The following is a 27,315-nucleotide window of genomic DNA, read 5'->3' as shown; positions in this document are numbered from 1 at the left end:
AAAGCATTTTGTTTGTTTCAGACCAGGATTTATATACAGTAGTACCTTGGTTTACGAACGTAATCCGTTCCGGAAGTCAGTTCTTAAACCAAAGCGTTCTTAAACCAAGGTGTGCTTTCCCATAGCAGCGGGGAAATTTACAAAAGGAACACACTCAATAGGAAGCAGAACATGTTCTGCTTCCAAGGCAAAGTTCACAAACCAAAACACCTACTTCCGGGTTTGCAGCGTTCTTAATCCAAGTTGTTCATAAACTAAGCTGTTCTTAAACAAAGGTACCACTGTATAGTTAAACTGCAACTTACACACATTTTGTGCACATTCAGCTTTACGCACTTGGCAATTAGAAAGAAAGAAAGAAAAGGGGCAGGAGTCCAGAAAAAAAGCCTTTGTTTTCAATGGTGGGACTTGCCAATGTTTTGACTATATGCAATTCTGGCTTCAGGCACGATCCCTGGAAAGTAACCCCCATGTAGGTTGAGAGCTTACCATACATGATTCTACTTCAGAAAAGACAGTTGGCTCCTCCATTATTTACCTTGCAATAGTATGACCTCTCATCTTAAAAATTAAAATGAAACATGGTTTTTTAACCATGCTCTAGGCACTCTGTTGGGAAACCTCTTTCCACCTTTTTGGAGAGTTTGGTTCAAAGTCCACCAGGATCCAACTTCTCCCCCCACCCCACAAAGGAGAACAAGAGGAAACATCCCCTTTGGCTGCAGCCTCAGCAGCTGAACAAATGCAAAAACACATACAGTTAAATTAAGAACTTTATTCTAAATACCAAACAACCCAAAACACACTCTGACATTGCATAGAGCTCCTGCAGTTCCATCCTGGTGACGGCAGTGACAGTGAGCAAACGAAGCAGGAAGAGCCTGGTGAAGGTATCCCACAGGTGAACATACTGCTGGCAACTCTTTGCGCCTTCGTTTGCGGTGTCCCTCCAGCAGAGAAAAGGAAGGAGGAAGCAGCCCCTCCAGAGGCTGCCCTGAGAGTTCTCTTTTCGACTTTGTGGGTTCAACACAGGAAGGGCAGTCAACAACTGATGTGTACCTGGCTTGGCTGAGGAAGTTGGGAGGTGTGTGGCTGCTCTCCTGGTGCTTGCCAGCTTGCTTTTCCCCTCAGGGTGAGCACACACCTCTCCCAAGAAAAGCCTGCAAGGCCAGGGGAGGGAGAAGCAGGCTTGTTGATGGAGCTTGCTTTTGCTATGCTACAAAACTACCCAAAAAGAAAAGCCAGCCAGCTGCAGACGTGCTGTGCAGGGTAGATCAGAGCACCCATCAGGTGTTTTCCAATACCTATTATTAAAGCTGGAGGGGAAGGACTGTGACACCCCAGAAGTAGGACCAAGTCCCCACCATGGCCTTGAGCTAAAGTCAGGAGAATGAGCCTGACCGTTCCCCTACACCGTAAGCACAAACACGACATAGCGCTAAAACCCCAATCCTCCCTCTTTTGAGAAATCAACTATGATTGTATCTTGGAAGTCGAATGGAATCCGTTCTGGAAGTCCGTTCAGAAACCAAAGCACGGCTTCTGATTGGCTGCAGGAAGTTCCTGCAGCCAATCGAAAGCCACGGAAGCCCCGTTGGACGTTCAGGTTCCAAAGAACGTTTGCAAACTAGAACACTCACTTCCAGGTTTGCGGTGTTCGGGATACAAGGTACGACTGTATTAAACACATGCTTCAATGAAATACCATTCTTTGATGAATGAACTCTGCATTTTCAAAGAATGGGTAACGACTGACCAATCAAAATTGTTTGCAAAACAGTGGAGTGTGCAATCGGCAGGGAATCACTGCAATGCTTAGGCAGGGAAGGCAGCGCAGCCTTTAGATTGAGAACCCTCCCGCTGGGCAGACAATGGACGGAGGTTCATAAAATGTAATCATTCTGGTTTCAGTTGCCTAGAAGTGTTACACTGTATGTTTTGAACTTGGCTGAAGGGGGGGGGGGGAGATACCAAATCTTCAGAAATTCATATAGAGTCAATGCCTTAACCTTAATCAATTATACTTGGATCATAGTCTGGGCAGATTATAAGACTGCATGCTAAGGAAAGAAAGGAGGCTGTTCACAAGAGATTCCGCCGCTGGGGGTGGGGCCTGAAAAGCAGCTTCTCTCCCTCCCCCACCCGAGTAGAGGAGGTTCTTCACCGGACACCTCCACTTGCCATGTCCTGGTGAAGAACCGGCACTCATGCAGAGCTCACTTGGGAGGATCCCTCCTGCACATTCCCAGGGAGGAAGTCAGAGGCCACCAGCTCCCAGAGACCCCTCTGCTCTTCATAACGCTTATATACCTTGATTTGGTACTTTAAAATGCTGCAGCTTGGCAGGAAAAGGGCCATCAATACATGCCAGACGAAGGGCCCCAAAGGCTCAGAGAGGCTGTTCCGGGCAGGCAACTTTGGCCTCAGCATCATGCAGCCAACTCCTCCTCTCCCAGGCCAACCAAGAGGTGCTGATCCCAAATGCAGGCATTTCTCCCCACCCTCTTTGCAGAGGAGCCTGAAGTCCAAAGGAGGTTTCCACAGATGGTGGGCCAGCAGAGCACAGGCTAAACTCCCCCAGGGCCAAGGGGGAGCTTCGCAAGCAATCAGGATGGCTTGAGGAAGCAAGTCAGTGGTATTAGACTTGTTTATTTAGTGTCAGTGCTGTACAGAACAGACAACATCCCTGCCCAGAGGACTCACCATCTCAGCCAGCCAACTAGGGGACTGGGGGTGGCTGCCCTGGAGATGCACTCACTGGGACCAAGTGGGATACAGGTCAGCGTCACTTCACCATGATGTTGTCAGAAAAGGGCCGGCAGGGGTGGGGCTGGGAGCTGGAGTGCAACCAGCACCTGGAGAGCTGCTTTAAAGAACAGAACACTCACTACAAGTTCTTCTCATGGGAAAATGCAGTCAAAGGAAACTACACTTTTACTTAAAATATCAAAATAAAACTGCAAACGGGAAGCCATACAGTGGCTCTGATGTGGTAAAGCTTACATGCAATTCCACACAGCCTGGACTTTTGTGGAAAGGTTAAGCTTGTTTCAACGGCCCCCTCCCCATTTTATCTATATTAAATGACTACACACACGTCTTTCTTGTAAGGGTACAAAGAGCCTAACGTTTTAAGTCGGCCCTGGAATGCAATACTATAACTTTCAATGTGTTTGTTCAGATGTCACACAGTAAACAAGCCACCTTAAAACAGATCCATAGAGTCATATGAAGTTGGGTCAACACACTGAATTTAGATCAAAATTAGAAAATGAAAAGCCAAAGCAGGATTGTCTCTCTACTCAAGTCTGGAGAGAGGGAACAAGCCAGACCCCTGACTCTTTCTCACCTGCCAGGACCCCACCGCTTGGGGCCTCCAGCACGAAGGCTGGTCTTCCATCCACAACCACTTACAGGGGGCTGCTCCGACTCCTCACTAGGGCTGCGTGGCAGCAGAGTTCACCAGGCCACCCTATCGCTCTGGACAGGAAGAGGGTGGGAGGCAAGTGCCAGTGAGGCTTCCAGCACAGATTTGCAAAGCTGACTTCCCTCCAACTTTGGGAAAGTGTGGCAAGCCCCTGGGCTGCCTCAGCTGACAAGGTGGCACGCAGCTCAATGGAGATTCAGGGTGAAAGGGCCCACAAGACAACACTCCACAGCCAAGCCCACAAGCAGAAGCAGAGAAGGCTGCACAGCCCGGCCGGGCTGGAGCACCATTTCCGGGCTCAGAACAGGCCCCACATAACAGCAGGGAAGCTCTGGGAAGCATGGAGGGAATGCACAGCCCCGTTTCTCCTTCATTTTGCTCATGGCTGCATTAATGCCGCCTCCCTCTCTGCCTCTTTCTCCCCCCTCCAGCAACAAGATACAGACTAGCAAGATTAACAAAGAAGAAATATTCTACAAAAAGAAGCCTATTAATCAATCAATCCCTTTTTTTTCTTCAAAATACCTTGTCAATTGTCAAGCGGTTCAGTGTAAGGGTTCATCTATTCTAGTCGTAAAGTTTGGCACATCAATGCCAAAGCCCTTCTACCAGGCATGTGGCCACTTTAAGTCCTAGAAGGTCCTGCCAAATAGAATAGGAGAAAGCAAAGTGACTGGTTGTTTCAAAACCATAAAGAGGAGCAACACGGATGTGCCAAAGTCACCTGCATTGTACGTCATGTGATCCTGCTGTTTATGCATGAAGCCGTCTTCTCTGTGGCTGCCAGGCACAAGAATCAGCCAGCTCAGCAGAGTTTTCCGTCTGCCTAAGAGAAAAGTCTCGCCGGCTCCCACCACACTTGGCAACACTAAGTGGGAGCCGACCTGCTCCTCAGTTACTTGAGTCACAACTGCAGGTGTGCAATGCAGTGAATACAAAGGTATGGCTTCAGGATCAGCTACAGTCCTGAGCAGACTTCTTCTAGGCTGTGTGCAATTTTCTCAAGTGGGTCGCTAGGATCAGGTGCTGTAGGAAAGAGAAAAAAAGAAACAGGGCATTTCTCACCAGCTGCAGTTTACGTCACAAAAGACTGTGCGTCTGTGGGGCAAGCGTTCACCCTCACAGGAGCAGAGCCCAGACGGTCAGATGCCTGCATGCAGCATCTTTCTTCTTCATCTGAACAGGGTGAAACTCCAAATGGTCAACCTGAGTCCATCCAAGCGTGTGCACAACACCCAAACACATGGATCATCTCCACTAGCTGCAGAAGCCAAGAGTCCTCTCAGCCTCCAGTGACTGTTTCTGAAATGAGGCCCAGCAATTGCTTGGCCTGCATAGACACCCCTCAACCAGCGTTATGGGCAGTTCTGCAAGGGTCCCACCCCCAATGTCCGTCACGCGGGCCTTTTAGACCACCCACATGCTTCAACCACCTTCCAGGTCACAAAAGCTGCCCTCCCAGACTGCAGGCCTGGAAGGATACCAGGTGACCTTCTCTTTACAAGCCTGAAGCCACCTGGGAAATAAATCCAACTTGGGCAACCAAGCGCAAGAGACCAAGGCATCCACACCTCATGGTCAGGATTCTGCATCTGCCACACATAATCCCAGCAAGAACTGGACCAACCCCAAGTCTAGCACCATTTTTGAACAGGCTGGCGAAGGAGGTACACCTACAGAAGACTAAGCAGGAAGGCACACGGAGAGGCAGAACTATACATATATAAATACACACACACACACACACACACACACACACACAAATAACCCACAGCTGTCAAGCAGGAGGCTGAAGAGACAAAAGGGAAGGGAGCAACATCTTCGACTAACAGCAGTGCACCAGGTGACCGGGCAGGGGAGAGATCAGCCACTCACAGATCAACCAGTTGTGTCAAAGCAATGCCATTTTTGTTTAACCTCAGCAAAGATCTCTGAAGATGAAGAGAAAGACACTGGGATCTGGGACATCATGTGTGCCTTCTCCTCCCTGCCCAGTCCCAATGTTGTTGTAGCCGACTGATGAGGATTTGCTACCCCAAGTGTCTCTCCTGGCCTCCTTCCCGACATCTTAGCCACACAGCAGGTTTCTTTAAGTTGAGGGACGCATACAGCTCTTTAGACAACTGAGCAGGGAGCTCCACACTACACTTACCAGCTTAGCCCGATACTCCCCAAACACTCCCCACACCATTCCTACAGGACTTGGGGGAAAGAGGGGAGAAAATGAACCTTTTTCCTATCACTGGGGCCTCAGAGAGAGGTAGGAAATCCAATTCTTAATAATAAAAACCTGCAGGCCTCCAACTCAGACCCCATTTCAGAGGAAAGAGTCTTTTAAAAAGTCACGGTTCACAGTTAGTGGCTTAAACCCCGCAGTGGCTTCAGCCCCACACCCAGCCCTCCATTCAAAGGCAGCAAGTGAGCAACTGAGAGCAGGCAACTCAACCCAGGCTTGCCCCTCTGCTTGGAGAAAAGATGAACAGCTGCCAGAGAGTCTACAGGCCTGCATGTTAGAGGGAAGCCCTTCATTCGGCTCTGCAGTTGTGGGAAGGGCAAAGACGGAGCCCTGGTCATGCAACTGGAGGTTGTAAGAGACCAAGTGGAAGCCACAGGGAGCTTAGCAGAAGGAGCCCAACTCACAAGCACCCCAGGGCCTTGCTGGGGGAGAAGACCAGGAGCCTGGGCCACCAGAACCTCCTGCACTTAGCCACCTATTCCAGCATGCCAGCACGAAGGAGACAAACACAGAAGGACCCCCCCCGACCCAGCTGAAAGGACTGCAACCCCTCCTCAACTGAATCAAGATTCAAGGCCTGCTCTTGTCCAAATACTGTGCTGAAAAGAGAGATGAAGTATCCTACAGGGATTTCTAAGTGACTCAGGCTCACAGGAAGTTCAGAAATGCACATGTTTCAGCTTCCTTTGCTCTGTGAACTGCACAGCTTCACAAGAAAGATCATCCGCAGAATTACGGCCAGCAGCTAACCAGCACGTCGTCGTCGGGGTTCTGGTGGGAAGATTCATTAGGCCTTGATTTGATTCTCATCTGCTTTATTCCTACTACTCTGAATGTCATGGCTAACATATTATTCAACAGTCCCAATCTGTCAGAAAGAAGACAACAGTAAAAAAAAACAAAACTCACCTCAGTCAAGAAATAGGCACATAACGTGTTTCAGATGGGCAGGCACTGCTTCAGTGCACTTGCAAAAAGATAAAATTATGGGGGGGGGGGGGAGCTATGCAATTTGCTTCCAGAGGTTGAAGTGGTGGCAGAACCCCCTGCAGGAACCAGTCCATGGCCTGTCTAGGGCAGAACTCTGTTCTCAAAGGGGCCAACCAGTTGCCCCTAAGGGATGCCCGCAAGAAGGACAGAGAACACCAGCCGCTGGTTCGGAGAGGCCTGCTGCCTCTGGCAGAGTCAGCAGAGACACAGCCACAGTGGTCGGTCACCGGGGGAGCCTGATCTGCCAAGCTTTTCTCTAATCCTCTTTTAATGCCACCCATGTTGGCGCCCATCTCTGTCTCCTGTGGGAGGGAATGCCATAACTTGACTCTGCGCTGTGTGAAAGATGTTCTTTAGTCCCAATTTTATACCTCTATCATGTTTCCTGTTGCTTGTCTTTCCTCTGAACTAAAAATATTGTCACCTTTCCTGACTGGTTCGTTGTTTCACCCCCTTGTACTTTTCTGAACTTCTTCCAGCTCTACAATATTCTTTTTGAGGCGACATTCCAAACTGCACCACAAATTTGTGCAACGACGTAACAATTTTGGCAGTTTTCTTCTTAATCCCTTTCCTAACAATCCCTAGCCCAGGCATAGGCCAACTCCGGCCCTCTAGATGTTTGGGACCACAATTCCCATCATCCCTAGCTAACAGAACCACTGGTCAGGGATGATGGGAATTGTAGTCCCAAACATTTGAAGGGCTGGAATTTGCTTATTCCTGCCCTAGCCTTTCTCAACATTTTCATCAAGGTCTCCACTGGAACCCAAGATCTCCTTCTTGGTCATCTGCTGCCGATCCCAGGAGCACTTTAGATTTCTCGCCCCTGTGTACATCATTTTACACTTACTCATGATTCATTCCACGCCAAATCACCTGATTTTAATACTTGACCATGCTCTCATGACTCAGATTTTCTTCAAAAAAAGTTTTATGTGTAGATACCTATGAGATAACCTCAAATTATTTTTTTAAAGATTTTTTGGTCCAAAATTGGGCGGAGGAGACCATTCAAAGTGAATCATTATTTAATAACAAAATTGGTCCATAATTCTTCACACTCAATAAATCTGTGCCTTGTTTTGGAATCAAAGTAATATAGGCTTCTTTCCATGTCTTTGGGATCAGTCCTTTTGTCAATATATTGTTCATAACTTCTCTTAACAGGGATATCAGTTGTTCACCTAATATTTTATAATTCTTTACTGTAAATCCATCTGGTCCAGGTGCCTTCCCAATCTTTCCCTGTTTAATTGCGGTTTGAACTTCCAGAGTTATTAGTGAGTTCAATTGATTTTGCTTTTCCCGCAGGATCTAATAAAAACAAACTACGTCTCGGAGCCCTTGTTCATTTTATTGTGTAAAACACTTCTGAAATGATATGGTCAAAGCTATTTTGCTTCCCATAAATGTAGTATGGTCAATGATGCTGTTTTAACCACTGTATGCAATATGACCTTTCTGAATCAGCAAGAAAAAATGTATTTATTTTTGTACTTTAAAAACATCCATCAAGTTTCTTGTGAATGAAACCAAAGGATTTAGGCAATAAGTATCAGACTTGAGGGATTCTCTTCTCCCCCGGTAGCTTCAAGGATCAAAGTAAAAGGAAGAAATTCTTATTTTGTGGTTTTAATTCAGCAAATATGGAGCCCGGCAAGCAGCTCCATCTAAACACCATTGTGACAATGCTCACTCTGAGCCTCTCCCCCTCCTTCCCCAGCAACAGCCAGTAGGTTTTAAATTGGAAAATACAGATTTGTTAGATCTTGAAGGACATGACAACAGATTTGGATGCCATGCGTACCTGTGGAATTATAAAGGAAAAGTGCATATTCTATAATCACGTCATCAGGAGATCGCTTTTAAAAGTATGGGGAAGATATAAAGATTTATTAGAACAAAAGACTCTGTGGTAGTTGTCACCAACGGAAGCAACATCAATTTTTAAAAAAGGAGAGAAAAATGGCTTACATATAGAGATCTTTTAATAGAAATAGAAGGGAAATTAAAATTTAAAGATTTTGAAGAGATTCGAGATCATGTTAATGATTGGTTGCAATATTTTCAAGTAAACGAGGTTTTTAGATAGGATAAAAAGAAATGATTTAGCTATACTCTATCTAGATTTTAAAGAGAAATTGTAGAGGATAACACTAAAATACTGAAGAAAATATATAATTTACTGTTAGAATAGGAAACCAAAGATGAAAAAGTTAAATGTGTAATGATTAAATGGGCACAAGATTTAGGACACAATATGCAAATGAAAGATTGGGAAAAATTATGGAAAGTTGATTTAAAATTTACTGCTTGTACAACTCTGAAAGAGAATTATATGAAAATGATGTACCGATGATATTTAACTCCAGTTAAGCTTGCAAAAATGTATAGAACTAGTTCCAATAAATGCTGGAACTGTAAAGAAAAAGAAAGTACGTTTTTTCAAATGTAGTGCAATTGTAATTACGAAATAAAATTTGGTATAAAAATGTTAAGTACGTTGAGGTATAAGATCATAAAAATAAGACAAAAATTAAGCAGAAGTAATAAATATTTAAAGAACCAGGGAAGTCATGGGGTGGGTTTTTTTTCCTTTTTTGTTTATATGACAAATGTTGTATTGTTATTTGGTTGAATATTAAATTGTAAAATCCAATCTATCTATCGTTACATATACATGCATGCACACACACACACACACACACACACCCCTTCATTACCATATTACATGTATGAGAAACAAAATAGATTTGACCATATCATTGCAGAAGTGTTTTACACAAAAAAATGAACAAAGGCTCTGAGACGTATTTTGTTTTTATTAAGTAATCAATAAAACTTAATTTTTAAAATATATCAGATGACATTGTAACATAAAGGGGTACAATTTTAACTATTCTCACGAATGTGTGAGTTATTTCAGGCTCAAAGAGACCTTAAACCTGTACAAAAAAAGTGTAAAAAGTGTAAAAAATTTACTTCAAAATCAATTTATTTTATAACCACAAAAAACACCCTCATTTTCAAAACATAAAAGTACATGGTTAGCCCATTCTACAATAAAAGTATGAAACACATGTTAGTTGTGGTTTGCATGCTATGGCTTATCAAATCCACCAGAAATAAACTGACAAGAATTCACTTTGAATGGTCAGTGACCCTTTTCTGTGGCACTTAATACCATTTTTATACCTTATTTTGAAAGAGACCACAAGTACCTTTATTTTGATACCAAAATAAGCCCAATTGGTTGAAAAATGAGTGAAACAGGAGGCTTTTCTTAAAATGAGGCAGAAATTACATTAGCCTAAATTGCACAAAAATCGAAATTTTCAAAAAAAAAATCATCTGCGCCCAATTTTGGACCAAAAAACCTTTTAAAATTATTTGAGATTATCTCATAGGTAACTACACATTAAAAAAATGAAGAAAATCTAAGTCGTGAGAGCACATGGCACCAGGTGATTTGGCGTGGAATGAACCTCATATCAAACAGCATTTGCCATTTTGCCTGTTTGGAGAGGTCCTTTTGGATGTCTTCACAGTAGAAAACAGCTATCGTATCACCTGTGTCTTCTCTTCCCTGGGCTCCCTCAACCATTCCACAGCACACCTGGGCTCACTACTCTCTCCTAGAACTCACAGATTCTCCTCTATCGCCTGTCTCTGCCACAGTGCTGTTCTGCATGTGCTTATTCCAGGCATAGGCATAGGCAAACTCAGCCCTCCAGATGTTTTGGGACTACAACTCCCATGATCCCTAGCTAACAGGACCAGTGGTCAGGGATGATGGGAACTGTAGTCCCAAAATATCTGGAGGGCCAAGTTTGCCTATGCCTGGCTTATTCCTTTCAAATCTCCCTTTGTTATCACTGCCTTTTCCAGCCCAGATGTCAAAGGTGTATTTCTGCTAAAGGAGAAACTTAGAACTAAAGAACTTGGAAACTGAAGTTCATATGTGTATCATGGGCTAGAAGAATATCTGGGTTGCATCTGGGAGGAGAATCTCAAAACCCAACTGTTCAGGCATCACTAACACTGCTACTTCCAAAGTGTCTTTGTGAATGAAGTCACTTGGCCAGCAACAGCAGATGCCAACTAAAAATAAATAAATCAGTGCCACTAAGCAGCCTCTGAAATCTCCGAGAGAAGCATTCAATTTATTCATGTGAGGATAAAGGAGGATGGGTAAATGAGGCATGCAAAGAGGGAAGGCCAAACCAGCTCAGCAGCAGCTGAACAAGCCATTCTGCATGCGGATCGCTGTGTGAGGAGTGCAAACGCAAACCTCCAGGCCAGCTCAGCTGCTGCCCAATTCTCTCTCTCACGCAGACACACACTGAGTCTGTCTGCTGACATGGCAGTGCTGGCTGCTTGGGCTCCACCCAGATGCACAAATCCTAGAAGGGCTTGCCTTCCAGTCACCTAGAAAAGGAGTGGAAAAACAAGAATGGCAACACACTGCCCATTTTTGTCTCGCCACAGTTCCTATTTCCACCTCAAGGAGAACGGCCCCTGCAGGCAAATAGGAACAAGTCCCTCCAATGGAAACAGAGCTGGCTGTTAAGGCTGGGCAATATCTGGTTTTCGACATCGTGATATATCACCAGTTAAACACTGCAATATACTGATGTCTGAAATAAGGATGGAGCTATGTAGAGCCATTGGCTAGCTTCATGGGTTTTCCCACATTGTGATTTTTGCCAGCACCTGCTCTTGTGATCTGCTGCCCCCTGGCAGGGGAGAGCTGAGCTGGCAGAGTTTAACAGGGGCTGCAGGAATTGCGAGAATCACAGAATTGGGAGAAACCGCAAGGGTCGTTTACTTCAACACCCTGCAGTGCAGGAAGCTTGGCTAAGGCATCTATGACAGACGGCCATCCAACTTCTGCTTGAAAACTTCCAAGGAAGTGTGGGCTGGCTTCATGGTTTTTCCCACATTGTGATTTTTGTATAGTGCGCCAAACATACTCACACACAGACTAGGGATAGGCAATGTAGTGAAACATCATCAAAAATCAGTTTGAAGGCCACATTATGTCAACAGTTTCATAATATTTAGCATGGCAATATATAGCGAATCACAATGTGTGTGCGCACTATGAAAAAAATTGCAACATGTAAAAAATGTGAAGCCAGTCATCCCTTCTCTCACGATTTCTTCTGTCCCTCTTGTTCTGTTCTATCAGTTGTGTCAGTTTTAGACCCCTAAGAAGCAGCACTTTCCAGGACATTACCCTGTTCACCTTTACATAATTACATCCTTATTTCAGACATTGTGATCTGTTGGTATATCAGGATGTTTACCTGATGAATGTATCACCAAACACATATTGCCAGGTCAAAAATCATGAAACCGACAGCACAATATAGACTTCAAGCTGATACTGTATGTCATTTTGAAGACAATACCAGAGTTGTCAGGCGATGCAAAGCAAACACTTGGCTGGAGATGGCCAAGGATGCCAAACCCCTAGAGCAGCTGCCTAGGAGCCTGCCTGGGGATTTCATCCTGGCACCTAAGAATCTGAAACCTATTCTCAGCCCTGCAAAACGCCCTCCACTCTGTGGCTCATAGAGCCGACACTAATGGGGAAGTGCTCTCTGGCCGGCACCAACTGTAGGCACTTTGGGAGTAACTGGCTCACCAAGGTCTACTGTGTCCCGCATCTCTTCATCACATTCATCGTCTTCATCCTCATCATCGCATTCATCATCGTCATCCTCTTCATTGGCTGCGTCACCATGCAGCTCCTTCGCAATCAGCTGCCTGGCCAGCTTGATGTTCTTGCCTTCATTGTAGTGGATCTTCCTTTTCATCTCAAACTGCCTCTTCTTCTCTGCACGGAGAACAAACAGATTCAGTAGACCAACTCATCAGCCATTGTTTTTCGATTGCAATACCTCCTGCAACTTCACATTTTACACACTCTGCTAAAGCTGCAGCAGACCTTGCCGCCACTGCCTGCTGCCATGAAGACCCTGAACTGCAAGAACTGGGGTCCACCCAAACAAAAATAAATCAAAATTTCAACAGGAAGCTTTTTAAAAAATCCTGCAGAGGCATTGCATTTGGCCAGGAGACAATGTACATAAATGTGTTCAACTGGAATTACTTACCACATTCCCCAAGGTGCATTTCCTAAGGGGCGTTACAGCCGACCTCATCCCAAAGGCTAGGGGTGGGTAGGGAGGCAGCACAAACACAACTTGTTTTTGGTCAGTCTAGAACTTCCAGAACATCGAGGGGCCACTAGGGGCGCATCGTAAGATGGCTGACAATAACATCTATCCGACCCACACGAGGCAATTCGGAGGCTGTGATGGGAGTAAATAGCCTCCCTACCCCCCCCCAAGGTTGTGGGGGGCTGCCCTTGCCTGCTGTGCCCTACACCACCCCCAAATTTGTGGGGATGGGGGCACTAGGCACTACCCTCCTGTGGATCTCGGCGCTCCTGGACGCTGTCTCTAGCTGCAATAACTTCAAAAGAAACAATTAGGAGGAAGCGAATGCACATATTTCAAGGATGGAGGGGGAGTAAAGACTGCTAATTGAAGAGATCTCTGATAAACAAGATGGGTCAGAGGAACAAGAATAAATCATGAGAAGATCACCAAGGCTCGGTATGGCAAAGGGACTGGATGGGGGAGGGGGAAAAACTTTCCTTTCTTTCCTCTATGTGATTAACTAAGAATCCCCCCCCACACAAGTCAGAAATGTCGTTTTAATGATTTAAGCTGTGGATTTATGTCTGTGTGGAGATAATTTTCTAACCAAAGCATGTTTCAAGAAGATCGTGAAAGTATAAGAGCTTTGGAATGACGCAGTTAAAAATACCGTCGCCATGTTGGCAGGTTCTGTCGGAAGACTTAAGTCTGGGAGGAGGAACAGAGCTGTTTTTATATTGTGGGTGAGACTCCTCAGAGGGACTTAAAAGCGACAGATCTGCGAGATTAATGATGGAAAGAGCGATGTTATTTATGAAAGCGATGATATATGGAAACCATCTTGATATGAGGATTGGACGAACGGAAAAATTCACACAGGATTATAATTGGTGTTTATCTACTTAAGGAGATTATCAGAAGAGATCATAAAGAAAAAAGAAAAAAATATACGAATAAGATGAGATGTGGAAACAGCAAGATAAGACTGGATAGAATTATGAACATTATTTGGACTGATTTGGATATTAACGCAGTAGCAAGAAGATGATTGGAATCCCCCTTCAGAACTTGAAATATGGGTCCCCTCAACAAAAATTTAAAATTCGGCTTTGTAGTTCGGAATTTATGTGATGTGATTTGATTTGATTGGTCGGCTAACAAAAATTATTTATAAAAAAAAGAACTTCCAGAACATTTCCCCCTCCCAGCTTCTGCAGGGTGCTCAACTAGAATTTTTCCAGGTCCGCAGTGGAGCAGAATTTCCACCTGAGCAGCCAAAATCTACCTGCACAAGTGTGTATGCACAGTCTGTGCAAGAACCACACCAATGTCTATTTTGTTGGGCCTTCGCACTGAGAAATCAGTGGCTTATTTTTCTGCTTAGTAAAGTCAAAGGAAGGAGCAAAAAGACCAACCTAAGCAGCTCCCAAGCTCAGCCATTTTACTCTGGAGTCAGGCATAAGGGCAGGTAACTGGGAAGGCTTAAGGGTACAAAAAAAAGAGATACCCAGCACAAATGCCAGCTATTCTCAAGGGCAGTTTTCAGAAAGCCATGGTATGAACACAGAGAACTGCAGCGTCTAATTGCAAAAAGAGGCAAGAACATGATCCCCAAACTGATCCGACAAAGAGCGACCATTCTTTCCAACTTGTTCCCTTGCCCCTGCAGTTAGCCTTAAAGGAAAAGGCAGTTTATTCACCACCACAGCTCTCTCCCTCCTCTATGATGTTATGTAGTCAAAAGAACTGCTGACTTGGAAAAAGCTCAGTGTCTCACCAAGAGCCTGAAATTTAGTTGGAAAGTTCAGAGGAAAGGAAAATATCCAAAATCATAACTGTCACCAAGCATCTTTATCATGCCATGGGGAGGTAGAGAGCTAAGAAGGATGAACTTTTACCTGTTAACCCAACCCAACTCCACTTGTTAGAAGGTCCCAGCCATTACCTGACACTTAAGGGCTCTATTCCAGCTAAGTCATACTCAAAGAGGAGCCCCTCACTGCAAAGGGCTTAAGTCAATTAACAACACTGGTTTCAACGGAATCCAACCCCCAGGAGTGCCTTCAAATCCAAGCATCTTTCTTTCACAGGTTATAACTATTATATTATTGGGGTCCCAAGTCAAGAGTCTGTTCCTTGGGCTTCAATCCCACCTCGCAGCCCCACCTGATGGTCACAGGCAAATTACCATCCTCTGCCTCAGCTTTCCATCTATAGATAGGGATAAGAACCAAACCACAACATCTGTGCAAATATGAAAAATAAAAACTATCTAGCCCTTCACACCTTTCAGCTATACCACAGGCGCCATTTGGCTCTAACTGGCAAAGCAAGACCTACCACGTTCTTCAGGAGATAACTCTGACTCATCCTCTTCGTCGCTGCTCTCTTCCTGCTGAGCGAGGATCTTCGGCCCCTTGCCATGCGCTGCAGCTGCTAACCTACACAGATTTATTGGGTTATTTATTATATTTCATAATACTTATAGCCCACTCTATTTCCCAAGATCACAGGACAGGTTACAGTAGTAACATAACACACCCAAAGAAATAAGCAAGTTCAGGTAAAAATATAAATTTTAAATGTAGCATAAAACCTAACAATCCTCCCAGCACCCAGGAGCACTTACTTTTTTGCCAAGACATCTGCAGTGACGGCTTCGTTGCATTCTGTATCACTGCCTGCATCTTCGTCATCTCCTGCCATGCTGCAAAGGTAAGACACAGAGAGGACGTCAAGAGAACTTGCTGCTACAGCCTCACTTGAAGAAGCAGCCCCAAGCTACTTGTGTGCCGGAAGAGATTCCTTTAAATGCCAGCGCTCCTTCTTTCAAGTATTTTTGTGTAAATCAACTCCTGTGCTGAAGATACCAAAGGTATCTTCAAAAATCAAGGTGATATCCAACTATGTCATATTCAGAGAGCTATTAAATGCTGTAATTGGTCTCTTTAAACAGAGTAGAAGGGCTTTTCCCTTGATATATAATTTTTTGAAAGATATATTTCCAAATAATTTATAATTGGAGCTTGCACTTCCCAAAAGCCTATCATGCACACAAATGTGCACTAATTAATCAAAAGCAACCCCTGCAACACATAAAGCCTGCCACACCATGAAATCTTTTCACTCTAGGCTGCTGTTTAGCCTATCAAAAGTGCCTTTATCTGGCGAAGCACACAAGGGCAACCTATCTTTTAATCATCATGTCTGGCTTACCTATGGTAGGGAGTGCTTGGCTCATCTATCTTCATTAAGCCGTAGTCTTTGCCCGCTGGATGGTAGGTAGCTAGGATGTTCATTTCATCCCACTTCTGGGACTTCTTACTAAAAGAACATGAGAAAGGAAAGAAATGGAATTAGAACGGAGAGAAACATTAGCACTTCTCTCTTTCAGAAACCCTATTCCCTCTCCCCAGAGAGCAGGGCAACTCACCCTTTGGATCTATCCAACCCCACCTTAAAGCCCCTGCTCAGGTACAAAGCTCACTGGGTGGGTCTTGGGCTCTATAACCCCCCAACCCGACAGGGCTGTTGTAAGGAGAAGATGAAGAGGGCGAAAGGGCAAAGACCACCTTGAGGTCTTTGGAGAAAAGGTGGATGATAATAATACTAGTAACTTATCTATACCCCGCCCATCTGGAATAAGAATAGATGATCGCCTGATCTGCCTCTTCCAATCATGAAACGAGGTCGCACACGCCCCCCCTGACGAAGGGCAGCCCCCAAAACAGGACCCCCCCCCGGCAGCAACCCAGGAGATCTGACCAGGAGGCTCCCCGCCCCGCCCACGGGGAGTGGCCTCGGGGCCCCGAAGGGAGGCTGACCCGGGGCGGGAGCGGCGCCCTTCCCTCGGCCGCGCCCCGCCTCCCGCGCCCGCCCCCCCCCCGGCCCGGCCCGGCCTCGCACCCTTGGGCGTCGGCGTCGTAGGCGCCTTCGAGCGGGGCCTCGGCGGCGGGCTTGGCGGCGGGCGGCTTGGCCTTGGCGGTGGACGCCTCTGCCAGGGCCGCCGCCACCAGGCCCGCGCCGCCGCCGCCGCCGCCGCTGCCTCCGGAGGGGTTCTTGAGGATGCCCTTCACGGGGGGGCGGCCGCTGCTGGACGAGGACTTGGCCTCCATGGCGCCGGGAGGGGGGCAGGCGCTCCCCGCCCGACCACTCGCTCGCCCGCCCGTGGCCTCGCTGCCGCCAACGCCGCGCTCCCCTCGGCTCTCCGGCGGCTGCTTCTCCTCAGGCGGCGGAGGCGGGACGGGAGGCCGCTCGCAGTCAGGGCGCCGCCTCGCTCTGCGCACGCGCAACAGGCCGGCGACGCGCGACGCGGCGTCATAAGCGGGGCGCGGAGGGCGGGGCCGCCTCAGAGGCCGGGCGGCGGGACGCGGAAGCCCGGATGTAGAACGCGCCGCTCCACGCCAACTGCGCCTGCGCAACCCAAACGACAACAGCCGCTGCCATTGGACGCGAATAGGCAGAATGGCAGCTCCCGTCGGCCCCCGCGCCGGCCCCGCAGGATGACGGGAGTTGTAGTGCAGGCGCGCCCGGCGGGGCCCAGGCCGGGAGGCGAAGAGTCCCTTCCGCGGGACCCCGGGGTCTGGCCCGGCCTCGCCCGGAAGGAGGCAGCGAGGCCTCGAGGGAGGCGCACCAGGCTCCCCTCGCCCGGAGGCCCCTCAGCGGAGGGCGCGTTTCCCATTCATAGAAGGGCGGGAAGGGACCCCCGAGGGCATCCAGTCCAGCCCCCTGCAGCTCCACTCAGAAGGCTCATCCTGAATGCCATCCTCACAACAGCCCCGTGAGGTCGGGCAGCCTGGACAGCCCGGGGCGAAGTGGGCATTCAGACCCCCTCTCCCCACCCCAGCACCGCCTGGACTGGCGTGGCTGGTGAGGGACACCTTCCTCCGCCTGCGTGCCAGGCTGGCCGTGAAGAGAAGGCCGGGCAGGTGGGCCCTTCTCTCCTGCCTTGAGCTCCTGGGTGGCTTGCCAGCTCTGCCCCAGGAAGAGCCTGTCTGGATGGGTGCAGAGCCCTCGCCCGCTCCCCTGGCAGCCGGCAGCCTGGGCCCATCCCAGCTCCAGGCCTCCATGACCGCCGCCGTCAGAGGGCTTTACTGCTGGCTGCCAGGCGCTGGGCGTGCGAGGGGATTAGGGTTTGCCGCTCTGCTGTCAGAACAGCTTTAACAAGTCGGCCATCTCCGATCGCTGCAAGAGCCTCCCTTCAAGGGACGCAGCATCAAAGGGGCAGAGCAGCTCCAGGCAGGAGAACATCCCGCCCTGCTTGGCTGCTAATCAGGGCGCCGTGTCTCTGCCTGTTCCCTTGCGAGGAGTGACAACCGCATCATCTTGCCAGCTGTCAGCCCTGCCCAAACCCATCGACGGGCTTGCTGGAGTGATTGAGATAATGGCCGGGTTGAGCCTGGGCCGCTGCTGGCTCATCAGATCATTTGGGAGCTCGGGGGGACTGCCAGTCTCTCTCGGCCCGAGCACAAAATTGCCCAGACAGGCCTCTTCCCCTTGAGCGGTTCGGATGAGTTCCATGCAGGGGCCGCATGGCCGGGCTCCCGGGTTGCCAGCTCCCCTGTCCCTGCTTGTATTTTTATGCCGTGAACCAGTGGTATAGAAATTTAATAAATAGAAAAAATAAAGGTCACATGCATCCTGTTTCACCCCCTGAGGCGAGATGGGAAGCTGCTGTCCTGCAGATGCTCAGCCCGCCTCCCCCCTTGCCGCCCCACCAAAGCCTCTCTTGCCGGGGTGCACAGCTGTGTGTTCTGGCGATATCTCAGGAGAGCCCCACAAGATTGTGCAGAGGCCTCTCATGGGGCTCTTCTGAGATCTCACCCGAGTCCGGAAGCCACGCCAACCAGCCACCCCTCCAGTCACCAGGGTGGTGGTAGAGGGCATCCATGGAGGCACCCCATAGATTCTGCCACCTGAGGCGGCTGCCTCCGTCTACCTCATGGATGGGCCAGCCCTGTGCACATCCGTCACACAGCACCAGGGTGAGTGGGCAAGCAGGCAGTGGCTTCACTTCAGTCACCTGGGAGAGAGAGAGTCAGGCTGTGTGGGAGCAGGTTCCCCAAGGCAGGTGTTGCGGTTGAGTGAGGGCGAGGTGTTCCTGTTGGATTGGGAAAGGTACAGTGCTGTGGGATGGCACTTGGCAGACACACAGCCAGGAGGGCTAACAGAATGCCCAGGGGTGGCACCCCCAACCGAGGAAGACCCAAGGGGGATAAAGGCAGGGTTAGTGTGAGTCTCGCTGACTCCCAGAGGAAGCCATGGCATTTGTCCCGGCATGATGCTGGGCTAAGCGCATGTCACTGTAGTTATCCATCTGAATACCAGCTGCGGAAAGGTCAAAATATTGAGAGGGACCAAGATGGCTGTTGATGGTCTGTGGAAAACGGGATTCTTTCATAACTGGTGGCCAGATCTGAGCCAAGGTTGTCTTTGAGCAGCTGGGAGTTTGGGGGGAGTTCAGGGCTGGACCTGAGTAGGACCCAGAAGCCACAGCGTCAGGTTCCAGAGGGGGCCATCTAGGTTGGTAGAGGGAGAGCAGCTTTTTGCAGGGACTTCTCAGTCCTCCAGCAAGAAGAGACAGGTTTGGCCAGCCGCAGGGTTGCTGCGCGGCCCGTTTTCTCCTGGGCAAACCAGGAATTTGTGCCTTTGGGGCTGCATTTGAATTTCCAGGGACTGAAAGTTGTGTTCTGTCTGTTCAATCCATCCAGCCATTTCCCATCAGCTGCAAAAGTACCCCAGGTAGCAGATCTGCAGGTCTCTCTCTCTCTCTCTCTCTCTCTCTCTCTCTCTCTCTCTGCGTATGCATTGCTTGGAATGCAGGCGCTTACAAAAATGGCAGGTGGCAACTGCATTTCATTTAGGAAGGATTTCTCCTCTCACATACGGGAAGGAATCCCTCCCCCTCTCTCCTCTGACTGTTCCTGCTATGCCACACATGTGCTTCACCTAAAAGCCATTTGCTCCCTGCTTTAGAAATACTGTTTTGGCCATATGGAAATTGAATCATCGGGTTTCTAAAATATTGCTGTTCTCCTTAGTTTTGGGCCCTCATTTGCTGCTTGTGGCATAAGTTAGCTAAGGCAAATATCGGTATATGCAAATGAGAAAAAGCTCATGGGGAGATGTGCCAGAATGTTTACAGCTTCCTGCTTTATTTTTATAGTCTTAATAAGTTAATTTTACTAGTGTTTTGCATTTTGACTTTCTGTGTGAGCCAGCTTGGAAGGGCTTTGGCCCTGAGTGGTGGCAGAGCTCAGCCGGCTATTATTTAGAGAATAAGCAACCCAGAGGAGGCCAGAGGCAGGAGTCCTGATTCCACACAGCCCTGCGGACCCTGCTCTGACTCTCTTGAAGGGCTCTGGAGCACCAGGTGCTTGGCTCCTGGCAAGCCACTGGGTGGCGCTCCAGGCCCACTCGGCGGATCAGCTTGCTTGCTCAAAGACCCAGCGGCTGCCTAGAGAAACTGGGCAGGTGAGGAAGTGGCCAGTGTCCCACTTGCAAACTCTTGGAGCAGTGAATGTTCCATGAGCTCTTCTTCCTCAAGCTCAGCTCAGCTTCTGCACCGGCAGCTGGTGTGGCAGTCATGAGTGCTGGAACTCCAGGCAGGTTTGTGTGGCACAGCAAAGTGTTTAGTTGTAGTATGAAAAGTTACAGGAATTGAGCAGGACACTCCGGGGCGGGCGCTGGGAGGAAACGAAGGAGCGTCTCTGCCCAGAAACTCTTGCAGGCGTAAAGAGCATTGAGAGCAGGATCATGTATTACTTCCCTGAAACCATGATGAGCACCAATCGCAAGGAATGCACAATTAATAAGGGAGGTGGAGGGGTCCCTAGCTGGCTGCTCTCAAACAAGCCAGGCCCAGGGATTCAGGTTTCAGATGGTGGTTTGTCTGGAGTGAAGCAAACCACTTCACTCCAGAAGGTGGCCCCCACGCTAAGCAGAGGGTTGTGGTTTGCTCCTTGCGCTGGCTTCACATTCAGCCGTTAACCGTGTACTCTGACATGTGACTGAGGCTTATGACGGGGGTGGGGGGGCGCATCTCCACTCGGGCCTGATCCTCACTGGGTGGCCTCAGGGCAGCCGTTATTTCTCACCTGTAACTACCTCAACCATAACTGGTCCCTCCTAAACTGCAAATAAATTGCAAATAGGTAAGGCTTCAATTGTTGAGGTGTTTTTACATATTTTCTATGCCTTGTGTTTATCACTGGAGCTCCAGAGAGCCCCTGGCCAAGAAAACACAGCACCAGGGACTATGTTTGCAAAGCTGGGGCGGCAGGTGGAAGGGCCACTTGGGGAGCTGGCTGCAATTGGCCCCCGTCTCTGCGGCATTTACTCCTCTTGGGCCCCCAGCCTGTCACTTGACCAGGCAGGCTGCCAGATAATGCACATCTCAGCAGAGGCCCAGATGGTTTGCCTCTGAACGGCAGTGAGGAGGTCTAGACATGGCTTTTCAGCAGGAGTGACAACAACCCTCAGCACCCATCTCAACCACCCACCTTTGGCTCAGCCTCTGACAGCCCCAGGCAAAGAGGCTGCAAGGAGGTGGGAAACAAACACACCCTTTGGGGTTCTGGAAATTCGGAGGTGCAAGTTCCAAAGGAGTGAGGGGTTCTCACTCCAAGCCCCCCCCCCTGCAATTTCAGCACCATAGCAAGACACAATAAATGAAGGAAAATCAGGAGCTGTATAGATGCAAGTTGCTTGATTAGGCAAGTTTATTCTAAGCAGAAAAACTGAAGTTTCCTCACAAGAGAATTTGGAATGCGGTCCCAGGTTCCCAACCCTCCAGGAAGCAACTGGCAGCCTCAGTCAGGTGGCAGCCTCCTCAGAGATCTTCGCTTTACTCTTGAAACAGATTTTAACCCGGAAACAGCAGTGCGGAAGGGGGCAGCAGGACACTACAGCAAGGTCCTCCCCAGGACAGGTGGGTGCCACAAGGCAGCAGGCGCAGGGCCTTCCCACCCGTCCCGGTGGCCTGGGGGCTGGCAAACTACACGAGCCCCAAGGCTGTGCTGGTCGAGACAAAGCAGTAGCTAGCAAGGAGGAGCAGGCAGAGTCCAGGGCTGGTTGGGGCCTCTCAGGCTACATGTCTGATGGGCAGTTCTCCTGGTCGGTGGGCATCATGCGAGCCGTTTCAATCTTGTAGGACTGCAGGGTGCTCTTGAGGTGCTCCACAGTCTCCGGGGGCAGCTGGCGGGTTCTGGACATGATCCAGGCGTAATCCACATGGAAGAGCCAGAGGAAATTCGTGCAGGAGTAGATCAGCGTGTAGTTCTCGTAGTCTGTGGAGAGGACCCAGTAGGGTGCTGCCGGCATGACTGGAGGGGAAAGGAGCAGGAATTGCCATCAGCAAAAGAGCCGCTGGAAGAGCAGGGGCTGGCTTGGCCGGCAGGAAAACAGAGGGACAGGAGAGGCCTGGCAGCATCCCTTCATTTCCCAACAAGGCCTCCCTTTTGTCCGGGGCAACAACGAAGCCCACGGCGCAAAAGGAATAAGGAGCCTGTTCACTCGCGACTCGGAGCCCAGCCGTCCCAAAGGGAAGCTGGGAAGTGCAGAGACTTCACCGAATTCTATCACAATGCAAAACACAGCCTTTATAATAGATGTATCCTTGCAGCGGGGAATGAAGGGGCCAAACTCACAGCCGGCAATCAAGGAAATGGCTCTCTGTGTGTTTCTAATGAATGAGGCCTCCATCTGCTTCCTTGCCAGGTAGAAAGAAGCCACATTGCGCCAAAGAAGCAGATCATTGATAAAGGGATTGAAAATGGCCAATAGTGTGAGGCCCTTGTCCAAATCTAAGGCATGCTCACAGCTGGAAGACACTCAGCGCTGCAACACAAAGGGCGCTGCGGAGCTGAAGGGGCCACTCCAATTGTCAAGGGGCTGAAACAGCTCCCCTGGTGAGGAATGGTTACAACTTTGGGGCAAATTTGGAATATTGCGGAGAAAGTCAAAGCAGAGAGGTGCTCCAATGAAGCTGTGTGTTGGAAAATCCAGAACAGGTAAAAGAAGCTATTTCTTCACAAAGTGCATGGTTAAACTATGGAACTCGCTGCTACAGGAGGCAGGGATGGCCACCAACTTGGATGGTCCACCAAGAGGAGTGGGCAGTGAGAGGATTGCCAATGACTACTAACCACAATGTAGCCAGCAGAAACCCCCGAAATGGGGCAGATTCCATTCTGCCTCCACGGTTGGCCTTGCAAGCTCCATCCTCCATGACCAGGGTGGACCAAGAGGAAGAGGAGGAGCCTCCCACTTACTTACACGAGCTAAACTTGACCTGCAGCTTCGCCGGTTCATGGTGGTCTCTTTGGAAGGCTTCCCCCTCAATCTGGTTGATGGAGCCGTCAGAGCTGGAGGGAGAGCAAGACGTGCAGCAGGTGAAAGAGCAGCCCAAGGAGGACAAGAAACAGTTTACAAAACAAGAAACAGCATGGACACATCTGCAACTGTGTCTGGAGAAAGTGGACCGCAGTCCCCTTGTGCCCCGGTGGCATTCACAGGCCTCCCCTTCAGATCTGCCTGCTTGGTGGGAGGCAGGCGGGGCCTTTTCGGTGGTGGCTCCTTCCCTGTGCAATTCCCTCCTGCGTTTTGTGCGCCTGGTTCCCTCTCTGTGTTTTTAAAATAGGCGTTTGAGAGGCAGCTATTCCTGTTCTCGTTTTAACTAAATGTATAATTTTAAATTGCCACTGTTGGATGGCCTGTGAGCTGTTTTTGCAGGTGGGTCTTTGGCCCTGGAAGGGGGCACCGAAACACCTAGATAAAGGCAAGCCTGCAAACCCCTCAGCCGGGGCAGCCAGAGGGAGGTGTTGGGGCAGGAGGGCCCCCCAGGAGCCCAGCAGGAGCACCACACCCCCTCCCCAAACCATGAAGAACCCACGGTTCACCCCCAACTCCTGCCAAGCAGGAGGAGAAAGATACTTACAGGAGTTCTTTGTTCACCACTCTCACTTTCCCGTTTTCCTTGAGCTCATAGTGCGCCTGGATACATTTCCCTTTCTCAAAATTGGTTGGCAGCTTCTCAATCTCGTACCATATCCCCTGATACTGAGAGAGGGGAGGGAACACACAAGAGAGTCACTCCATATTCTGCCCATCTTCTGTGGGGCTGCGATTGAAGCACCGCTCTGGAACAGGCTTCCTCGCAGAGTAGCCTTGAAGAAATCTCATTCTGTCCCGCCTTTCCCTGCCCAGCCTTGGCAATGCCCTCCCCACCTTCAACCCCCTCCTCCCGCTGCCCCCGCCACCTGGTGGTCCAGCTGACTGCTGAGTTTGGCTGCAATAAGGCAGAGTCAGGGCGGGTTTGCTCCTACCTTGTTGACGTCAAAGCCCTCCTGGACTGGAGGGTCTGGGCAGCTCCCCATGTGGAAAGTTTGCCCCTGGGTCCCGCTGAGGAGTCCCAGGATGAAGGGGAGCAGCACCCAGTAGACTGCCATGGCGATGGGCGGGAGCAGAAATAGGCTCCCTTCCTGGCAGGGAAAAACAGCAGAAGGGTCAGGGAGGGGTTAGATGGCCCTTGGGGTCCCTTCCAACTCTCCAGTTTTATGGGTCTGGCAATCATGGAGCAAGGCTCAGAAATGGCCAAAGGGGCCTTGGGTGAAACTTCATCCCTAGGTGCCTGTCGAGGAGAGAAGGCGGGGGGGGGGGGGAGAGCCCAAGAAGCCCAGAAGGCAATGGATTGGCTCACAACTCAGCGAGACCCCCCAGGGCAGCTGCAAATATCGCTGGGTGGAGGGAGACCAACAGCCCCATGCAAGGAAAGGCAACCCTCACACTCAGAAATAACATCACCAATAGGACAGGTAGAATCGCTTTTTGGAAAAGTATCTTAGACCAAAGATGTACTTTTTATTTCATTTAAGAAAGTTTATCTCCCACCCATCCACATTAAGGGAGGGGAGAGAGCGAGGAGAAAAGTGTCGTGATTCCTGCACTGCAGGCGTTGGACTAGATGGCCTTTGGGGATCCCTTCCAAAAGTGCTCCTTGTTGGACAGACTTGCAGCCTCTTGTGGCTTCCAGGCAGAGGAAATGAGTCTGCAGCCACTCTGGGCTCTCTCATTACCTCCTCAGGAGCAGCCAGCCCAACTCAAGACCACGCCAGTTCCGGGGCGCCATGGGTGGGCACCCCCTGACCCGGGCAGGCCATGCCCAGCTGCCTCTTCTGCCTCTGGGGAGTCTGCTGGATGGCAGCTGGAAGGGGGTTCAGAGATGGTTCCCCTGAAGACAGTGGCTCTCTTGCGAGTCCCTTCAGCCAGAAGCTGCGTTGGCAAAACTGGGCGGGGGCAGGGGGGGCAAACTTAGAATGTTGAGGCAAGATGGAATCTGTTTTTGCCTATTCTATTTTAACTTGGGGGGAGTCTGAAATTATTGTTATTAATTTTTCTTATTGCTACTGTTATTGTTTTGTCCTTTTTGTAATCCACTTAGAGGTTTGTCTTTTTATAGTCAAGCAGTGTATAAATTTTATGAAAGAAGTAAAGTTGTGATAATTTTTTTATGTCTTCAGACTATTAGAGATGTACTTGTCATTTATATAGATATACAATTTTCTATTAAATCTTCTGTTTTGCAATTTAAAATATCCTTAAGATATCACTGACTTCCCTTCTTCTCTTTCCATGGTTCATTTTACATATCATAAATCCCTGCATATTTTACAAAAACTATGCCATTCAGTATTCCATTATTGCATCCATCAAAACTTGTTTACACTGCTGCCAGCATTTTCAGCTGTATACAGTTATTTCCCATATATTCAATAAACGTTTTCCAGTCTTCTGTAAATGTATGTTCCGTTCTCTTATTCTGTATGTTAAGCCTGGGAATTGTGCATATTCTGTCCTCTTAAGTTGCCTTTCTTCTCTGGTTGGGACCTCGCTCGTTTTCCATTTGGGGGCTAAGAAAACACAGGCCACAGTAGTGGCATCCCTAAATAACCTTTTTTTGACACTTAGGAATTTCAGTATGAATTATCCCCAACAGAAAGGACTCTGGTTTGGGGGGGAAAGTACTTTTAAACATTTTTTTCAATCCATTATGGATCATTTCCCAATACTCTTTTACCCTTTTACAAGTCCTCCACATATGAAAAAACATTCCCTTCACCTCTCTTTACCCTTCCAGCACTAATCTGGTTCTGTCTTGTAGATCTTAGCAAGCCTACTTGGAGACAAATACCATCTGTGAGTCATTTTCAGGTAGTTCTCCTTCAAAGAATAACATGCTGCAAACTTCAAGTCACTTTTCCAGAGTTTTTCCCAGAGGTTAAAATCTATATTGTGTCTTATATCTATTGCCCAGTGTGTCACTGACGCTTTAACAAACTCGTCTTTTGTTCCCTGGCTAATAACAAATTACAGTGGTACCTCAGGTTAAGTACTTAATTCGTTCCGGAGGTCCGTACTTAACCTGAAACTGTTCTTAAGCTGAAGCACCACTTTAGCTAATGGGGCCTCCTGCTGCCACCGCGCGATTTCTGTTCTCATCCTGAAGCAAAGTTCTTAACCTGAAGCACTATTTCTGGGTTAGTGGAGTCTGTAACCTGAAGCATATGTAACCTGAAGCGTATGTAACCTGAGGTACCACTGTATACATTTTGGACTAAAGTTTCTCTTTGTTTTGTAGAAGTTCTTTTTCGAATTGTGAGCTTTGGTCGGATAGAAAACATTTTTTCTATCTAATGTAAACATTTCATGTAACTGATGGTATTGTAACCACTCCATAACATCTCCTTACATTTGTACTTTTGGGTCTTTCTTTTCTCTTTCTTTCTTGTCGAAAAACTGTTCCGTATCACTTAGGCTTAGCCTCTTATTGTAACCAAATCCTCAGGGGAGCGATGTTGAACTTCTGTCCATAATTTTACAAAAATTATAAAGATTATAGTAATAAACAAGCAAACTTTGGCCATTGATGGGGTGCCTGGTCAGCTGCTGGTCAAGCATTTATCCCTGTTGGTAATTCTGGAGGGTCAACGCTTGATTTTGAGCCCACGCTTGCATGAAAAAGCAGCCCAACTCCAAGCCCCTCCAGGCTCCTGCCCCTTGCCTGTGTGAAGGAAGCCCCCTCAGAATGGAGAGCCTGCCTTCCACAAGCCTTTGAAGAAGACCCCAAAGAGACATGGTCTTGGCATACCTGAGCTCAGGTGGTGTCTCCTGCCTGCTGAAAGCTCTCCTCCTGCAGCCCAGCAGCAGATGCTCTCCAGCCTCTCTGGAAAGGATCCCTGCAAGGGCAGCTCCTTTTATGAGCCTCCCTGGGGCTGGGGATCCTGCCCTGGCAAGCCACACCTTCCTCCCCTTTCACTCATCCCTTTGTTGCTGGAAGGAGGGCGGCAACTGGTGCCAAGCCGGAGGGCAGGCTCTTTGGCATCAGTGCCCTTGCCGCTCCTCCCCACCACCACCAGCGGTCTTCTCAGTACCAGGCAGTCGTTGCTTCAGAAAATGGACCCCCAACCTAAGTCCTTGTATTTTTAAAAAGT

At 48.7% G+C, this 27,315-nt stretch overlaps 2 protein-coding genes across 3 annotated transcripts; both read right to left on the bottom strand.

Moving 5' to 3' along the window:
- Positions 1 to 760: 760 nt before the first annotated feature.
- Positions 761 to 17,065, bottom strand: PPP1R2 (protein phosphatase 1 regulatory inhibitor subunit 2). Of its 2 annotated transcripts, none has more exons than XM_081007039.1 (6): positions 16,733 to 17,058; positions 16,043 to 16,150; positions 15,456 to 15,533; positions 15,167 to 15,267; positions 12,307 to 12,498; positions 761 to 4,453 (listed from the first exon to the last, which is right to left on the bottom strand). In XM_081007039.1, the coding sequence occupies exons 1-6, from the start codon at positions 16,939 to 16,941 to the stop codon at positions 4,386 to 4,388; spliced, it is 756 nt and encodes a 251-aa protein (XP_080863165.1). In that variant the 5' UTR covers positions 16,942 to 17,058; the 3' UTR covers positions 761 to 4,385. The 2 variants fall into 2 exon arrangements, with proteins under 2 accessions (XP_080863165.1, XP_080863166.1); XM_081007040.1 differs by lacking the exon at positions 761 to 4,453 and adding an exon at positions 6,462 to 6,531 and having other exon boundaries at positions 16,733 to 17,065.
- A 4,453-nt stretch (positions 17,066 to 21,518) lies between these two features.
- Positions 21,519 to 27,079, bottom strand: APOD (apolipoprotein D). Its single transcript, XM_081005891.1, has 5 exons — positions 26,973 to 27,079; positions 24,151 to 24,306; positions 23,763 to 23,884; positions 23,102 to 23,190; positions 21,519 to 22,149 (listed from the first exon to the last, which is right to left on the bottom strand). Exons 2-5 carry the CDS (start codon positions 24,271 to 24,273, stop codon positions 21,914 to 21,916), a joined length of 570 nt encoding a protein of 189 aa, XP_080862017.1. The 5' UTR covers positions 24,274 to 24,306; positions 26,973 to 27,079; the 3' UTR covers positions 21,519 to 21,913.
- Positions 27,080 to 27,315: the final 236 nt, after the last annotated feature.

The sequence above is a fragment of the Podarcis pityusensis genome (assembly GCF_964106645.2).
Source record: "Podarcis pityusensis genome assembly, chromosome: 5".
NCBI lineage: Eukaryota > Metazoa > Chordata > Lepidosauria > Squamata > Lacertidae > Podarcis > Podarcis pityusensis.
This window is presented reverse-complemented; position numbering and strand designations above follow the sequence as displayed.

Coding starts and splice junctions, on each gene's coding strand:
- APOD (XM_081005891.1), bottom strand. CDS start 24,273: ATGGCAGTCTACTGGGTGCTGCTCCCCTTCATCCTGGGACTCCTCAGC. Junction 23,191..23,762: donor GTGGTGAACAAAGAACTCCT/GTAAGTATCTTT, acceptor CTCTCCCTCCAG/CTCTGACGGCTCCATCAACC. Junction 22,150..23,101: donor GCAGGTCAAGTTTAGCTCGT/GTAAGTAAGTGG, acceptor TTTCCCCTCCAG/TCATGCCGGCAGCACCCTAC.
- PPP1R2 (XM_081007039.1), bottom strand. CDS start 16,941: ATGGAGGCCAAGTCCTCGTCCAGCAGCGGCCGCCCCCCCGTGAAGGGC. Junction 15,534..16,042: donor CCAAGCACTCCCTACCATAG/GTAAGCCAGACA, acceptor TTACCTTTGCAG/CATGGCAGGAGATGACGAAG. Junction 12,499..15,166: donor GTTATCTCCTGAAGAACGTG/GTAGGTCTTGCT, acceptor TTCTCCGTGCAG/AGAAGAAGAGGCAGTTTGAG.